At 36.8% G+C, this 18,089-nt stretch overlaps 3 protein-coding genes and 1 long non-coding RNA gene across 13 annotated transcripts in view; 2 read left to right on the top strand and 2 right to left on the bottom strand.

Annotated features, from left to right (window-relative positions):
* Window positions 1-7,836: 7,836 nt before the first annotated feature.
* On the bottom strand, window positions 7,837-10,292 carry LOC110850763 (tetraspanin-9). Its single transcript, XM_022098309.2, has 6 exons — window positions 10,013-10,292; window positions 9,701-9,934; window positions 9,448-9,621; window positions 9,256-9,364; window positions 9,053-9,177; window positions 7,837-8,985 (listed from the first exon to the last, which is right to left on the bottom strand). Exons 1-6 carry the CDS (start codon window positions 10,097-10,099, stop codon window positions 8,878-8,880), a joined length of 837 nt encoding a protein of 278 aa, XP_021954001.1. The 5' UTR covers window positions 10,100-10,292; the 3' UTR covers window positions 7,837-8,877.
* Window positions 10,293-10,524: 232 nt separating this feature from the next.
* Window positions 10,525-13,245, top strand: LOC110850762 (cholinephosphotransferase 1). The gene is made up of 8 exons (XM_022098308.2): window positions 10,525-11,044; window positions 11,141-11,288; window positions 11,394-11,516; window positions 11,801-11,904; window positions 12,007-12,141; window positions 12,227-12,385; window positions 12,470-12,595; window positions 12,676-13,245. The coding sequence occupies exons 1-8, from the start codon at window positions 10,802-10,804 to the stop codon at window positions 12,790-12,792; spliced, it is 1,155 nt and encodes a 384-aa protein (XP_021954000.1). The 5' UTR covers window positions 10,525-10,801; the 3' UTR covers window positions 12,793-13,245.
* Window positions 12,893-14,236, bottom strand: LOC118436023. The gene is made up of 2 exons (XR_004835133.1): window positions 13,785-14,236; window positions 12,893-13,663 (listed from the first exon to the last, which is right to left on the bottom strand). It is a non-coding gene; the product is annotated as an uncharacterized LOC118436023 (long non-coding RNA).
* Window positions 14,237-14,557: 321 nt separating this feature from the next.
* LOC110851134 (MAP kinase-activating death domain protein) overlaps window positions 14,558-18,089 on the top strand; it is a 30,898-nt gene continuing 27,366 nt past the window's right edge. For 2 of the 10 annotated variants that reach the window (XM_035853244.1, XM_035853243.1), the window contains exons 1-2: window positions 14,567-15,070; window positions 15,641-15,814. The gene's annotated coding sequence lies outside the window, so the exon portion shown is untranslated. Of the gene's footprint in view, window positions 15,071-15,115; window positions 15,307-15,640; window positions 15,815-18,089 lie in introns of those variants that run through there. The other 8 variants (XM_035853241.1, XM_035853239.1, XM_035853242.1 and 5 more) reach the window with 5 other exon arrangements.

The raw sequence follows: 18,089 nt of genomic DNA, 5'->3' as shown, positions 1-18,089 counted from the left end.
GCAGGTGATGATGAATGAGTCGCTACCTTGCAATACTTAAGGCTCCGCTCTGTGTCATAGGCTACACAGCGAAATAAATGACATGACCATTTTACCTGCGTATGCACATTTGAGCAAAGTTTTACTAAACGCAGCAAGTGATGCGATATGTGTATGTACATATTGCACTTGTGAGAACAGTAATTAGACTGAGTTCACCTGTGGGTGAGGGATCGGTAAGGTTTTTAACAATTGAAACGTTCAATTTATGAGTTTGTGCAAGATACATATTTTGTCAGATCCCAATAATAAATAATATGTATGCTGAGTTTGGGTTTTCTTTTGTGTTGGCTAATGCGTTTATGATGCCAACAACATCCGGTCCTCAATAACTTGTTAAATTTCTGAGTTTGAGTTTTTGACGGTGTCGAAGTATTTTTTGATGTCAATTTTAACAAGTTTAAATCAGAAAGATTTCCAAACCGTGGCATAATTTAAGTATTACATATGCTGACATAATCCTGATTTAACTTTATGAAAAAATGACGAAAAACTCGCAGCTCTTTGCAATTTCTGGTCGTAGTTTTGTGGTAATAAGTCAACAAATCGTAAAACTAATGAATTTTATAACTATACTTGAAGTGAGTTAGTTATGTGCTGTGCGAATGGAGCTAAACTCACGAGAAACCCTAGTCTCAGCACAAGGTACTTCAGGAGGCCGTAGGTTTAAGCTCCACCCGCACAGTACATAACTCGTTCACTTTATGTATAGAACAATAAGGAATTAAAATAGCTACATGTGCTTCATTTTTAATAACTTACGTGATTAGTTTATTGCAAAAAATATTTATTTTTCGCACACTTGGGCACACCACCTAAGGTATAATTAATAGTACTTCGATCCACTTTAACATGGAAGTATCCCTTCACGTTAGGTTGGATGTGTTATCGTGTTCCTTAATGTAAAACCAAGTGTGTTGGTTATCGAGGATAATCCAAGGCGTGCAATAATTATATCAGTTCCTGGATGTCAGAACAATTATTCTCGATTTCTTGTGAGAACGTTAACTGCAATTTATGTAGAAACGAATTTTTGCAGACGAAAATGCTGAAAAGTTTGGAAACCCCAAATGACGAGATCCGTTGACGCACGGCGAAACTCGTCTTCAGAAATAAAGACCAAACTGAGGTTCCAACTGCATTTAAACCATTTGCTACCATTTTTAAAGATTATGTACATGCAATTTCGAGATGTACCCTGAGCAAGAGAAGATGGGAGACTTGGCAAATATGACTTTATATTAGGTAGGAGAGAAAAAGTGGTGCAAAAAGCCGAGATTTGTCATGCCTTTCGTTCAATTAAATTTTACCCATGTCACCCTAGATAAATAGGAAAACAATGATAAATTCAATTTCCTGGAGGGATTTAAAATCTAAATTAGACCAATAAAATGTTTACATAATATGAGAACGTCTCTTATTTACAATAGTATACACAATTTTAATGCATTCCCCTATTCACTATCGATCTCATCGTCAGTTGAGTTGCTGTCCCTATTATTTATTAGGCAATTTTGAGATGAGAAATTGATGTAGATTTTCCTTACTTCAAAAATGCCCTAAAATTCTATATTATGATCATGTCGGCTGCTGAATACGCCAATGTAAATAATGTATGTGTAAGAAGTTTAAAGTTGTAGATCACGTAAAACATTAGTATGCTTATTAAGTAGCAGGATTTGCAACACTATGAATTTTTTGTGTCCCTACCACTTTGATTGCATCCATCTGAAAAGTCAATAAGTCACTACCTAGAATTATTACATATTCAGATAAAATTGAATCAGAGACGATATTATGCAACGTATCCCAAATTTGGGCTAAGGTTTACTTTTAAATGGCATCTTCACCCGCATAGCACATCTAAGAGATTACTTGATTAAGTGGATTTTCAAAGATAATACAGCCTTTGGTGTGTGTGGGGCCTTTTCTGAAAGTCATCGCATGACTTAATCTAGGTAACTCTGCATAGCCGTGTATTAGAGTCAAACCCCTTACGATACGAAATCAGGCTTAAATTTACTGATGCTCGTTTTAAGGAATTAAAGACACGCGAAGGGTGCATTTTTACACGTACGATAATGCAAGAGAACCCTTCAATTTCTCATTGTTGTATTCAATTTACCAATTTTTAATTTTGTACTTTTCGAGGTATGGGTTTATCCCGTTTTTATTTTCCCACAATATTATTTCAGCCTTACATATACTGCAAAGTTAGTGACTTTTATGTGCATTTGTGTATTCGTATCGTAATAAAAGGGAAGGAGAAGAAGATTACTTGAAGTAGACTAAGACAATTTCATTTGGGAAACAGTGGCAAGGTGAAATGTGATTATGATTGATTAGTTATTTATTTTCAGGATAGGTATCATCAGGGCTAAATTAATTTCCAATTTGTTCAAGTTCTTCAAACTTTTAATGAAATATGTAGATGAATTTCTTAATTTTGGTTTTTATTAATTCGAAATGCATCTTCAATTGGAGACAAAACATGTGCATTAGGACATAAGTAAGATCTCAAAAGAAGAGTGCACTAGAAATTCGTCTTATTATCAATCATTCCAAAACACTGATTTTTTGTGTACAAAAAGCTGTCTGTGTCAGAGGAATTATGATCATTATAAGTGCATATCTATTCGAATTTTCATTCTCGCCATTGCCTGCAAAAAACTAAACATTTTGTACTATTTTGTGTAGATTCCAAAGATGCGGCTTTTTTTCTATATGTTCATTGACCACAAAAAATGTCATCTAGTTACATAACGCAACAAAGATTTAATTTTCAAGTTTTTTCCTGCCTTGTAAAACAACTGCTCTTGCACTGCAACAGCGTTACAAGGTGTGCACCACCAATTGGATAAGACACTAGGTAGCTGTTATCACTAATTTGAATGAAATGAGAGCGTCACGAAACGCAATGATTTTTGACGATGCTTAGAATTGATATGCAAATTAAAATTCTGGTTCAACTTGCAGTGCAAGCAAACATTTTTGATACAAACATGCAAACACATAGAATCGCGTGCAACCCATAAACTAAATTTTATGTTTAAATATTTTACGAGCTCGGGATGTTATCTCTTGTAAAATGGTGTGATTGAGATTGTAATTTTATTGCTAAAAACGGCACTCGACGTAATAATGACCCCACACACTGCACCACAGATAAGTATATCTGAATCCTGATGACTATGTAAAGTAAAAGTGGAAATGGTCAGATAAAGTGGAAATAATTACAGAATCCTGAAATAATAATTACCAATAAGCATGCATTGATTTGTGATCATGTCGTTTCTTTTTTGTAATTTGAATTGAACTATAAAAAACGTCGCGTTTTATTTTAATGCATACGCGAATTTAGAAATTTCAATCTATATGTGAGGAAAATATTTGTAATTATATCAATAAAGACGTTTAACCGGATCTAAACTTATCGGTGGTATAATCTCATCCGTACTGTACAAACTCGTTTGATATTTATTGATCTACTATTTTTTTAGAGTCGAAAATACTTTGTAACGCCAATAACCCTTTTTTATTTTAAATCTGAAACACCTGCGACTCTTGAAAATAAAAAGTTTAGTAAAAGTTTCAAACATGTTTTCAGTAATAAGCTTCAAGTGTTTTTGTAATTTACAAATATTAATCGTTACGCGTTAATCCAATTATTATCTATTTACTTAAATTTACATAGGTTCGCACTGAAAACATTATGTATATACACCAATTATATAAATCAAAATGTCAAGCGGGTTAATTATCTTTGCTGAACTCATGTCTTGTGATTAATTGTTGTTGCACAGAGAGATGACCACCACTTAAACATAAAAGGTTTCTTTTTCTCCATCACGTTTTCAAGTTTTTTGTGCCAATTTTCTTTTCTGAATATTTCAAAGCTATCTATGCAGCCACAGAGAATTCCAATGAATGAGTGCTTTAACCTTTGAACTACATTGTTATTGTTATGAGCCAGTCACCGCATTCATCGCAATCTTTGAAATTTTTCTAAACAACCACCGGCAATGATCCCAGAGGATAATTGATAATGGGGGAAAAATTTGAGTGGGTGTCATGCAGGTCCGACAGGATGTACCATTTTAGAAGTTGTACTATAGAAAAAAATCGATGAACTTATCGAAAAAAGAAACGCTACGACTCACGAATATTGATTGAGGTACATACATCATCCCATAATCGCTTGGCTTTTTCCAAAGTTCATGTTCATTGTCAGACACACACGACAATGAAATGAAACTAATGAGTGTGAAAATCATAGATTGTTCATTTATTATGTAAAAACAAAATCGAAAGTTCAATTTTGGCGATCTGGTCAACTACATGAAAAGATGGAGGTGTTTGTACGTCTGGTGTGGTAGAGGTGGTCTCTTACCACAGATTTAAGTTGCAGGCCGCACTACTTTGTTGTACAGAAATTATTTACGATCCAGTATGTAAATGATTCAAGGTAGTTTTTGCTTCCTTCCTGAAATATCGAAAAGAAAGCGGCGGCGATGACGAACATTAATGAAGTTGTTGATCATATTAGTTGATCTTGATTGCCAATGATGGCTGCATAACAATGAACTTGCTTCACTTCCGGTCTCGATAACCTGATCGGTGGTCGGTTTGTATTTCATATTTTGAAGTTAAGTTATGCCATTAGTTGGAATTTACTCATGACAGTGATTTCTTTGAATCTATCTTCAACAGCATCCGTGTGGTCAGTCACTGGTTTCCGATACATAATTCCGGCATTTAAATTGCTAAGTTTAAATTTACTCTGCTAACCTATTTATTTTTTATGCCTTGTCCTCTTACCCTTGGAATATTCTTTCCGGTTTTCACGGTCTAATAAATTGCACGGTCAAAGAATAAAACCACATTTTGAAAAATAAATCATATGTGATTGACGCATTGCTTAATTTTCTCCACTTAAAATATAGTGCTAATTGTGTAATCGCGTAAAAAGAAAGTAAATCCAATCTTCCACTTACGATGCTCCTCTCACCCACATGCCTGCTGACATCCTGATGCGAATAATAAGAGAAACGCATAATTCTTGAAATCACCCAAAAACTTGGCAATCATAATCAAACTCAGTCAGGAATTTTTTCATTTATGTACATACATATATATTCTGCTTACTATGCGATGGTGTCAGGTGATACTCTCGGATTTCTATCAAGCCAATTTTACTTAATTTTATTACTGCAAAAAATAGGAAGAAATTAGTTTTACTTTTTCCAGAATCCGCAGGAGGAATTTTCTAGTTCTTCATGTTAATGACACTGATCTTTAAAGGCTATATTGTTTTTAATTTGAAAAATTTATGATCCCCAGGGTCTCAAATTACAGCCTTTCTTAATTTTGAAAAATGACAATCTTGATTTTAAAAATTTTGAAAATATAACCTCGGGGTAAGAGCGTTATTTTAGAAAACGCGAAAATATGGGTCATTTTACTTGTGTTTCTGAGAAAATCAAAGTATACCACTTGACACCATCGCTTTGCTAGTATCATGAAAAAGCATGACAGATAATGGTTTCTTTTCAAAGTCTCAAAGACCAATATTATTTGTAACTCAAGCATGAACAGAAGGGGAAGAAGTTCATCTCATTGTCTAATGAAGTATTTGTACAAAATATATGTACTACCGACCGACCTGCAAAACTACTTTCACGTCACATGACTTTTTATGTACTTCAATTTTGGAAATAGTGCCTCATAAAATAAACATGTTCAAAAACTATGTAAGGGAAGTAATTGTCTTTTATTTAGATATGTTCATACACAAGTTCAATGTTTGATGTGTGCAATTAAATTTTGTGACTTTGTGTAAATGAACATAGATTCTTTAATGAGACACTTTGTTCGAATTTTAGCCACCATTGTGAGACAGGATATTGATTAATTGTTGTTCTTGGCAATGAGTCCTGCATTTGATCCCTCCCATCCACCCATCTCACAAATGTATATCCTATTCTCTGAAGAGATCGAATGTCAAGGATGTGAAACTTTTTGTAAGTACTTAAATATGTAACTCCAACCACTACAAATAAAATTTTCTGTGATATTTTATAACTGCAATCTATGCACTCTTTACTTTTGAAGAGATTCTCCACTTTTTGACTGAATTAGACAAAAAATCATTCCTTAAACAATACAGTCTTTTTGCTAGATACGTATGCACACTCCTCTTTGTAAATAAATAAACGTAATATGCAGCCGATGTCATTATCATCTTCATGAAAATGCCACGTGATTTCACCCATAAGGTTCATGACCGTATTGTTGAAACCACTAATTGTTTTTGTTACATATTCTACAAAATATGACAAAATATGGCAACCAACAAATTTCTCAATTCATATTATAACCATTCAATTAGCCAAATAATTCCCTCGTGCTTTTCTCTTCTGCAAAAATATTCTAACCCAACAACAATTCAAAATATTCGATGCCGCATATTTATTTTGCATATTTATTTAACACGTGCCACGTTAGTCAACTATTTCTTGATAATAATTAGATGACAATTGCAGTCATTTACATTAGTGTGATGCGTATTCATCAAAATCGAATAAAGATTACTTCCTGCTCGTCAGTCATATTTTGAGAAGAGTTGACCGTAGTATTATTATTAGTGCGAATAATAATTATTTTTCATACAATAGTCGCATGTAGTACACGAACATACATCGATGCCAAGCATTTGTAACAATTGTTTCAATCACAAAATTTACGTCAATTCGCAGATAGTTCATTCATGTCATGTTCAATTAATAGTCAATTCTGACCATTTAAGCCCAAATCATTTTTGGCAATATGTTTCATCCATTCATTTTTATAAACAAGCATAAGTAATACACAATACCACCAAATTGTACCATTTTTTCTACTGATTCTTACGAAATGTCCGCCGTGCTTTACGTGGATGTTATTAGCAAAGGCAACAGCTTTGCTTATGTAGTTACTACTATTACGACTGCTCTACTACACACATTCGTCTGTCAGTGATAAGTGCGAATTTGTTGGATTTACCAATTTTTAGTTGCTGGCATAATGCTCGCAGTATTATCTAACTGCCCAACTCATTCCTGCCTGAGAAACATATTGCGAGCAATTTGAACTAAATAAGGAAATGTTGAGCATTAACATAATTAAGCACCGTATGAAATCAAAAACGAAAGCGGAAGATGCGAATCGAGATCACAAATTCACAAAAAGTGGTTCATTTCATCGCAAAGACGGCGTTGTTGGTTCTGTGGTTAATAATTCTGACTCGTCTGAAGATTCTCGGCCTAAGTCTGATTTATCATGACGATGAAATGACGACGGCCTTAAAATCTTGGCTTATGTATTTGTGAGCAGCAGAAATATTGCATCACGGCAATAGCAAATATGACTCATACATATGTACGAGTGAGTGAACAATTCATTCTCATTCAATACTCTATTCGTCTCATGTAGCAAGAGATTTTCACGATGATCAGTTCCAACGAAGTATCGACATTTTTTTTATAAAATTGATCAATTATTCCGAAAGAGCTAAAAGAAAATGCAATCATCTACAATTTCGAATTGATTAAATTAAAATCAATTTTTAATGTACTTCGTCCTAACTAATCCTAAGATAATTGCCTCGTTTTTTAACTTTGGAGAATCTGTTATAATTTTGCTCATCCCCAATTTAATAGAAAATCGATTTTCACTGTAGAATATGATTTTACGTGCGACAAGTTTTTTGCTTGTTACAGCATCTTCAATTTTCAACAAAAATTCAGAATAGAGTTCGAAACGTGTTCAATAATTTGAATGGTTTTTAATACTTTGCTGGTGTAACAATTAATAATAAATTACATATATATGATGACAAATTTAACGTAACATTGCCCAGATCTAAGATGCGAGTTAATTACATAATACGTAAGTACATATATAGCTGAGAATAAGTATACGGGTTATACGGCATACACAATATTATGGCACATTCGGGAAGTATATTGGAAAGAACGAGATTTCATATTTCAGATTCAGACGTAACTGTGGTTTACAGATCATTAATATCACTTGCAATTGAGGGTACACATATTTAAGGCTATATGTTTACATGTTCTGTTAAAGTATGTATTATAAGCACAATAGCACTGATAAACTTTGGTAACGGTTCGGTGTGAATGAGTAGAACGTCGGGTTGACAAATCGTACATAATTAATTAACATTAATTCGAATATGTATTATGGAAAAGACGGCACTTTTGCCAACTATGCGACATATCAGTAATTTGCTAAGAAAATTAATAGCTTGATGAAAATTTAACAAGAAACATTCACAATTTAACGAACAGGCATCATAAATTGATAACATCAGATTCCTGGTAATACATACTCGTCTACCTCACAAATAAATAATAGGAATGTAGTAAACGAAACATCGCAAATATCGATATCGGAGACATTAGAAAGAGAGGCGGAAGTATATGGCTAAACAACTAATAGTGTATTATTATGATTGAACATTATCGACATATGTCTGATATAGCTGCCATCCGTCGTTTTCCATATATAATCTACTAAATATTTGATACAAAGAACATGCGTCAAGAATTTAGCTAACGAACGCTATACATGAATCGAGGAAAGCTCAATATATATAAGTCTGGCATTTGTACAGTAATCATGAACATTTTCAATAAGTGGAGGTTTTGTATATCGATTATCGATTCAGCCTATGCACAAACCTGGAGCAGCATACATGTAAATGAACAGGCTGATGATAATATTAATAACGGTACGTATGGCACTTGGGTTGTGTTTTAATGAAGTTTTTTTTGGGATTTACTTTGATCGTCTGGCAAGCTCATATGAGTATGTCTTGTAGCTTGAAGGGTTTTTTTCTTCTTTGGCATGATAGAAAAGAAGTGTAGAGGCAATAATTCCATACAACTAAAAAAATTAGGAATACAATTATTATTCGTTTTGTCAAGAAACTAAATTCTAATATAAAAAGTACCTGCAAAAACACGAGGGTGACTATAGCACTTGCTAAATAATGCAGTTTTTCCATCATCACCAATTGAAGGCTTCCGAGACATCCCTGTCTATTCCATAGATTTGGATCTAGAACTTGACCACAGCCTGAAACAAAGTCATGTCATATATTATACTCTATTATTATGAAATTTACCACAATTTTATTTTATACCAGTTTATTACCAGTCATGTTTGCGCTTTCAATGCAACAGCTATCGGGCACCCATTTCTCGGCTGGCCATGCATCAATTTCAAACCAATCAGAGAATCCGTCCACCCCACAGCAACCAAACTGCAACATCATTATTGTCAATGGAATAATTCTTATAAATTGAAAACGTCCAATTTAAATTTGCAAAACCAATCGGCAATTACCATTTGATGCATAACTTCCCAGGTCCTTGCTACTTCGGTATTTGGGCGATATTCTTGCCGAATGTACTGCATCAGCTCTTCTCTCAAAGTTCGGCTCATCGGTTGGCGATACACAATTGCGAATACTGATACGAGAAATTGCAGAGATAATATCACGGCCACGCAGATCAAATACTGCAAACCATTACAAACACAATTATTACAATTTAACCAAACTTCTAACAACGAATGGAAAAACCATTGTCCAACTAACCGTCACGAGGAGGCATTTCCCATTAATACAGGCACCAAAACATCCCAGAAAACTGACAAATGACACCAGCGTTCCCAAACAAATGAGAACAATGCTCAATCCCTTGAATTCTCTGTTATTCGGAAGGATTGTCTCCTCCGTGGCGACGTTTTCCAAAACATCCAGGCTCGAACTTTCCACATGACTTGCAAAAAACAGCAGTAAACCAATCGCCAGCATTGCAACACCTGCCAGCTGCAAAAAAATAATTATTAAACTTTTGATATCTACAATTCCTACTAATTTTTTACACCACCACAACATTCAACTTACCAACGTGATGAGATTAAACGCCACCAGTGTAACTCGAACACAAGCAATTCCCCCCGTCGACTTGGTGGTGGAGGTGGACTTTGCCATTTTTCTAGCCCTAACCTTGGATAATAATACAACTACCTGGAAACTCCCCCAAGGAATAAATAGTTAATTAATTCCAGGCAATTTTAAGTAACAACAACAAACACTCCCCAATCTAACAAGCTACCAAGAACTGAACTATGGACGATATATTTCCTCGTATCATATGATTCGTGTGCTGCTGCTGGTCGCACCACTCACTCGCAGCTCATGCCAGCCGAGATTTTGATCTCACTTCTCACGTTGCCCAATGATCTCTTCTTCCCAGCAAACTTGCCACGACACGTCACAACTTCTCTCGTTTTAGGTAATAGGTAACTTATTAACATAGAGAAATCCTCTCTGAAGGCCCGATTTCCTCGTATCTCACTCACTCGTCCCGCAGTCGTATCGCTCTTTTTTAGTCGTAGTTAGTAGCTGATGGTGTGTTCGGGTATTACTTACTCACCTGCTGCTACTCCTGAGAGCTGCCTGTATCATCATCATAAATATTACTCGTTTTTTTGGACATCCAAAACTTTGATGTCCTGTCCTCGTCTTCTCCTGTAATGTTCAAGTGAATCCTGCGCACGTGACCCAGTTCTATCATCCTTGCAAACTTGTTAAGCCAAACAAGGGTCCTTATTAGTAATCCCCTCCATCAGAGTGTGTGGAAGTGGTGGAGGGACAAGTTGGCCTGGCGGTTGTTAAAAATACGCAACAAATATGGGCAAGAACACCGCGACGTTACGAGTCCTCAGCGATGCGCAATTGAGGCGATTAAAACAGCACAAATATTCCGCTACGAGCGTCAGCCTCCTCGACCCCGTCCTTCAATGTTGGTGGAACTGGCTGGTCACACAGGTTCCTGTCTGGCTGGCCCCCAATCTTATCACGTCCCTTGGTCTACTCGTCAACATTCTGAGTAGCGTGATCCTTATATATTACAGCCCTGACTGCAAACAACCGGTGAGTAGGTTTTGTTTCCTATGGGGGGCATGTATTTAGTAAAATTTTTTATTGTTAATGATGACTCATGGATTTTTTGTCTAAAATTCTTATTAGGTGCCTAGTTGGGCCTGCTATCTGTGCGCTCTGGGACTATTTATCTACCAAAGTTTGGATGCTATTGATGGAAAGCAGGCACGAAGGACGAATACGTCGTCACCGTTGGGGGAATTATTTGACCATGGTTGTGACTCTATATCGACGGGTGAGTAGTGGAGCAGATGTTGTAATAATGGAGATGAAATTTAAAAGACTTAATTACCCATTACATAAGTTTGACATCTGGTTTTGGAATTTTTTCTTTGTACAGTGTTCGTGTCGCTAGCGGTATGTGTGTCCTGTCAGTTGGGGACGGCACCAAACTTAATGTTTCTACAGTGCTTCAGTGCAATCACACTGTTCTATTGCGCCCATTGGCAAACATATGTTTCAGGTAAGGAAATTATAAAAACCATTGTGACGGGTTGTTTTATATATACGGTTATTAAAGTGTTGCGAAATTTAATGAATTAATGCTAAATTTCGAGTTGTAGAAATTATGAGATCAAATTGTATGATTTTTTTATCCATCTTCCAGAAGACATTTAATAGCTGTAAGCTTGGTTAACAAAATAAAACTGTACAGTTTAAAAAAATCACTGTTTCACAACACTTTAGTAATTAATGAGAGGATGGAACGAAGCCAAAAACTGTAACTACATAATGTTTTATGTGTAGGAACGTTGCGATTCGGATTAATTGACGTAACAGAGGCACAATTTGGAATTATACTAGTGCATATTGTATCAGGATATTTTGGTGTTGACTTTTGGACGAAATCGGTAATTATTATTAATGCACCGGATGTTGATGTTATGATATGTAATATGATGCAGAAGGAACAATGCAAACGTTGTATGTTTTGATTTAATTTGTTCAAACAGTTATTCGGTGACATTGCTGTGCCACGGTACAGTGTATACTTAGCCCTTGCCCTGTCAGGAGGACTACGTGCTCTGGTTTGGGACTTCAAAACCATATTGTATGGGGGTGCGGGGAAGAACGGCTCGTCAGTTGCTGTACGTTGACGACGGAAATTTTATCAAAAATAATACTTATTTTTTATGATAATAACAATACTAACGACGAATCGTAATTTTCCAGGGCACTAGTGTTCTTTCTCCAGCAATCCCATTTAGTCTTGTTCTCGTCCCTGCGATAATGATTGCAGGTAACAGCAAGGAAGATCTCTATGGGCATCATCCTGCTATATATATTCTCACCTTTGGCTTAATCGCGGCTAAAGTGACCAATCGTTTAGTTGTAAGTCTGAAATACCGCTATGTTACATACCAAGTTCAGATGTTGCTGGTTTTTTAACTGAGAAAATTTGTGTCCTTTATGCAGGTTGCGCATATGACAAAGAGCGAAATGGATTATTTAGATTCTGCATTATTAGGACCGTTTCTTCTCTTCATGAACCAATATTTTAATTATTTGGTTGGTGAAAAGTATCTACTTGTTTTTAGCCTGGTAAGTTGTGTGCTAGTAATTGAATTGTATTCTAATTAAAATTCTACAATATCCTAAGAATTTTGCTTGCATGATTGTAGATATGGGCCATATTCGACTTATGGAGATATTGCAGTAGAGTGTGCCAAGAAATATGTGACTCGTTGAATATTTATCTTTTCAAGATACCACAGACAACCGACATCCAAGGAAGATGAAATAAAATTTATATCGCAAACTTATCTCCTGTTTTTTGGTAATTTTATTACCCACAAAATTTGTTCTGAGGGATCTTTAACAAAGTTGATAAGATTAAACTTATATATGCGAAGAAATTCTCTTTTGATGTTTCATGTGATATACTCTTGAATGTTATTGTATTTTGTAAAACGATAAGTAAGGCCAACATGATGTTCACGAGTCAAAATTAAGTGGAAGCCGCCTGACATTTTATTTCTATAGCTTTAATGTAGGAAAGAAGAAAACAGAAGCGCGTTCTTAACATTGCTTGGTACATGGTAAAAGTCAAATGAATTTTTTCTCTGAAATCAATGCAACAACACGCGTGCAACTGATGGATGATGAAAGCTAGATTTATAATATATACATATATATAACATAATATAATACATGATGAAAAATAAAAAATAGAACAAGTTCCACCAAGAAAATACTTGCTTACTCACGAGTACTTATTTACTCATAGCCGAGAAGACAGTTTGATTGATGTCATATTATCATCCTAAATCATAATAATCATGCACATTTTCAGTGCTTTCCCTTTTATTACAGCCTGTCACACTACCGGTGGGAGTATTAGTATCATGTGATGTCCATAAATTAACGGTAAAACGCATAATGACAAACATTTCATCTCATTGTACTCTCCAGAGTTCGTAAGTATGTATTTAGCGTATCTAGTGATGTGACCGTACGTATGTATTTATGTCTCACTTTATTTGCACTGTGTGCAAATATCCATGTAATGCAGCTCTCATTTCAGGCCCGCATTAATCCAATCTGTCATCCGAGTTGAGCTCTACTACACCAACACACTGCTCCCACACTCTTATTTTATTAATGTTGCAACTGTATAAACAATTAGAAACAGCATGCATTCTATTAGCACCATTAATGGGAGAAGCCTTTTGGATGGCCGAGTATCATATAATACTCAGGGGACTAAAATAGCATGAAATTTCTCACTTACTTTTCTAACTCGCACATAAAATGTTGTTTCAGCGTGGAGTCAGACTGGGTTGGTGGGTGGGGACATTTTCGTCGTCGTCGTCGTGGTGGCCGTCTCCTTCTCGTCGTTTGGATGATGGAAGCTCGTCATCAACATCATGCAACCTTAAAAAGACCATTACGACCTGGCACTTGAATGGAATGTAGTAATAATGCTATAGAAGTAAGTAACACTGCAAAGAGGTCTCTCTCTCTTTCTGAGAGAGAGAGCTCTGCAAAACGGTTGCTGCTGCTGGCCCACTTTTCCTGAATCGATTTGCTGCCCAACCTTGGAGAGTTGGTTATATATGGATAGATGAATAGCGCTTTTGCAGTTTCTGGTCGTACATTGTATATTAGGAGAACACGACCAGTTTTGTACTTAGTGTGTGTTTGTGTCGTCGTCGTCGTGAGAATATGTTGGCGTATAACATAACCAAGTAAATACCACCACCACCACCAGGACCGGATGGATTTTATACATTGAACAGCCACAACTTTCCTCTTGGTTTGCATTCCATGAAAAATGTAGTAGATACACAAAGTTTCATGCTGGATGGATGGATGTGATGTGATGCAACGTTCATGAATGTGGTGGTTGTCGTCGTTGTCGTCTGATTAAAACTTTGTGCATTATTCTGTAACCTGCTTTACTACGTATTCTTCCTTCATCAAGCATTTGCATGAACACTTTTACTCCTCTCTACTATCCTATTCACTATTCGTGGTGGTATGGTGTAGTTTGTGGCTGGTAGAGTTTCCTCCTCGTCGCAAGTATGTAAGTAACAGGCAGCATGGAATCGTGGTCTCTGACTTGATATTTGGTCTGCACGGAATAAAATAGCTTGGGTTTGTCTACGAACAGCGACTTTCCCCATCACCATCATCATCATTTCCCCAACCAGACCTTAACCAGGCTCCAGCATAGGAAGAAGAAGAGAAAGAATGGGCCATGCAAGGATCTTCCTCCTCACCCAAGCAAATAGGTAGCAGCCACAGATTCAGTGTGGCCCCATACACCAGCACTTTTGCCATCACGAAATAACGTGGACTCGTGTACACTGCTATTAGGCACGGACGGACGGAGGGAGAAAGCTCACAAGAACAGACACACTGCTCTGCTGGGTTTTGGGCTGGGCTGGCAGGGTTGGACTCTCACTCGCTCGCTTTCTCTCTTCTTCCGCACTCACCACTCGTCCACTTTCTCCCTCTCTGGCAGTTTGGATTTGGGCTCCATCCAGCCACCACCACTCACAAACTACCAGCAGTGTAAGTCTCTAAAACACATAGTAGTCCTAGTCCATAGTCGTGTAGTGAAAGACGAGAAGTCGCAGTTTATTTTTGAGCTGTGTTGCTAGTTATTGCACCAAGTGTGGCACAAGGGGTATTGACAGGATCGATTTTATTTTCCCTATTTTTATTCCCTCCCTTCCTCTCGGAATAATTTCTGGGCTAAAATTAATTTTTTTTTGTGAAAATGGAGCGAAGTCAGGAAGTCCACTGTGGTGAGCAGATTTGATTTGAACTCCTCCTACTCAGATTTGACTTTTTGCACGCATTCTCATTGATTATCCGTGTCCCAGCAATGTTCTATTATTACTTGTAATAAATTGGAGTAGGAGGAAGGCTATTCAGCTGTGGAGTCTGGCTGATAAAACCTCTTTTCACAGAAGAGAAAGAGAGTAGGTAGCAGGGCTGTAGGTGTCATACAAATGTGGATGGATGCATTAAGGGGAAAGTCATAAATAATTAGACGGGTCGTTTTATGTGGCTCGGATTTGTAAAGGAAAAGAGGAAAGTCAAAATAATAAAACGTGATCAAATGTATCCCTCTAATAGATCAGACGATCAACGAATCTGATACCAAACAAACAAGCCATCCATGGCTGTGCTGCAGCAGTTTCTATCACGAAAAGTAACCAAACCAAGTCAATTTCACAACACTTGGACGAGGAGGAAGCTGCTGCCGTGTGCGTCATTTCATCACCACTTGCTGGTTCTTCTTCCATGTGGGTAAGTACTTATCACCAACCTGTATTTCCTACCTATATAAATACATCCGCAGACTTTATGCAAATAGAATATGCATGCAAGTATACACACGACGATATCTGTTAGCATTCGCATCTGCAGAGGGACACTTTATGCAAATCATGTTATGATTCAATAACCGCTTGGTTAAAATGTGGAAATAATAATTCCTTCTGAAATCGTAAGCTCCCTGTGGCGAAAATGTAGCAAAACAACAAAAGGAGAAAGGTTTCCTCAGTAGGCGTCGTATCGAGGAGTGAGTGTAAGTACTTTTGAGCAAAGAAGCTTATCTGATACTTGAGGAGTTTTATACGAGCCTGCACATATATTATTATTAGACCAGTCGACGAGTGTAGGTGGCAAGACTTGTTAGTTGGTCCTGCTTCTTATTCTCATTGGAATAGGAGCCAGCGTCTCATCTTTCAAACCACTCCGAGACGCTGAATTGGCAATACGGGTTGTTTCTTCGAGACCATCTCTCTGCTCCTGGTTGATAGTAATGATGCATGACTCATAGCACGGTTACATCATCTTCTGACCAAAATATTTGTCGTCTGTAATCCGAAATTCTGGAAATCACAGCAGTACAGTAAACATGTGTAGACTCGGTATCAGACTGAAAACACGTATGACAACAATTGCATTAGGAGCATCACATGAGTTTTTGAGGAAGATGAGCCTTTTTCATTATTACGAAATACGACATACTCTCTCCGGGTCGTTAGTCGTTCCTCATATTCTGACTGAGACTGCCTAAGCCAGCTTTCTCTTAGCAGCACAAGTAGCGGCGTAAGAATAAAAGTTAAGCGGATTAAATTAATGAAAGATCAAAGTAAATTCAAGTGCTTTGATGAAGTTTCAAAGGGAAAGTAATTATAATGGATGGATGGATGGTTCAAGTCGGCAGGCAAATCAGACTTTCTTCAAATCATTTCAAACTCACAGTGCTCACTCGTTCATTCAATCCGGGATCCAAGTTTTTAAGACTTGGCGACCACACTCCTTTCACTCCTCGTGTGTACCACCATGAATCCTTTTTTTGGTTCGTGGTTGCCGTAATGGTGGTGATGCTGGTATTCGACGTGGCATAACGACTTTCACTCACACACCACTACTTGCACATTTCTGAATCAATAATAACAGTGCGCAGCGTTAAAATAAATGGGAATTGGCTTCCATTATGCAATGATAGAATATTTTTGTGCTATATCGCGGAATGGATATCGAGCGAGTCTGACCACCACCCCATCAATTACTCTCTTATTAATTTTTACTTGGGTGCTGAATGTTAAAAACCGTGGTTTCTTCGAGCAAAGAAGGATTTCCTTCAAAGGTCTCTCTGGCTGCTTCAAGTCCAAGATTACGTGTTGGTTGATCCGATTTCATGTTATAAATTAAGCTTTACCAAAAAACACCGTGTCCCTAATCTCCCTACAAGGTTGAAAGAAGCGGATAAATGGAAAGTAGAAATTTGGGAATGTTATGTGTCGCTGCGTTTGATTAGAAATTTGAACAGTACAACTTTCGAAACTATGTATGTATGTACAAGTCTTCTTCATGAATAAGTATGCACGTTGGTGAAGTCGGGCTTAGATATTATGTTTATTCGAATCCACGAGTCGTAATGTCAGCAAGGAGGTGGTGGAAAAGCAATAAAGGTGGTATTTTACCAACAATTTGCAAAACTTATGATTCCCCCATGGCTAGGATTGGGTTGCTTGCGCTGGATATATTTTTTGCAATTTGGTCTTGCTCCATGACTTTGCAAAGGGCGTTTAGTTTGTGAGTCTGACTCGCGTTATTAAACTTTTCCAGTCCCAATTGTTATACCAAACCGACAAATCTCATCCTTTTGCTTGTGCTCCTTTTACTGAACAAAAGTTTTGAAAACTTTGCCAAGTTTGAGCGTGACGGAGAAAAACGAAAGTCATGTTCTAAGTTCACGAGGCAGGTCCACATGATCAAGCAGTGAGTTTATCATTATTTCTCAATATACATGCTTATGCAACAATACGTCCATATACTTACACGACAATGTATACGTGCATAGTTTGAATTTCTGCAAGAGACAGACTCATCAGTTCAAATAAGTTCTAGATAAACAGGCAAAGAAAACACAGCACACAAGTTTTTACATGTTTTCTTAACTTTTAATCATCCCAATTTTTTATATTCTCGTCCTTGGTACATGGCCTGGCGAAATGTAATTAACAGTAATTTAGTCAGATATGCGTCATTGCTTGTGCATTCGTATTCA

The sequence above is a fragment of the Folsomia candida genome, unplaced genomic scaffold, assembly GCF_002217175.1.
Source record: "Folsomia candida strain VU population unplaced genomic scaffold, ASM221717v1 Fcan01_Sc006, whole genome shotgun sequence".
Taxonomy (NCBI): domain Eukaryota; kingdom Metazoa; phylum Arthropoda; class Collembola; order Entomobryomorpha; family Isotomidae; genus Folsomia; species Folsomia candida.
This window is presented reverse-complemented; position numbering and strand designations above follow the sequence as displayed.

Coding starts and splice junctions, on each gene's coding strand:
- LOC110850762 (XM_022098308.2), top strand. CDS start 10,802: ATGGGCAAGAACACCGCGACGTTACGAGTCCTCAGCGATGCGCAATTG. Junction 11,045..11,140: donor GCCCTGACTGCAAACAACCG/GTGAGTAGGTTT, acceptor AATTCTTATTAG/GTGCCTAGTTGGGCCTGCTA. Junction 11,517..11,800: donor TTGGCAAACATATGTTTCAG/GTAAGGAAATTA, acceptor TTTTATGTGTAG/GAACGTTGCGATTCGGATTA.
- LOC110850763 (XM_022098309.2), bottom strand. CDS start 10,099: ATGGCAAAGTCCACCTCCACCACCAAGTCGACGGGGGGAATTGCTTGT. Junction 9,178..9,255: donor TGAAAGCGCAAACATGACTG/GTAATAAACTGG, acceptor ACTTTGTTTCAG/GCTGTGGTCAAGTTCTAGAT. Junction 8,986..9,052: donor TCACCCTCGTGTTTTTGCAG/GTACTTTTTATA, acceptor TAATTTTTTTAG/TTGTATGGAATTATTGCCTC.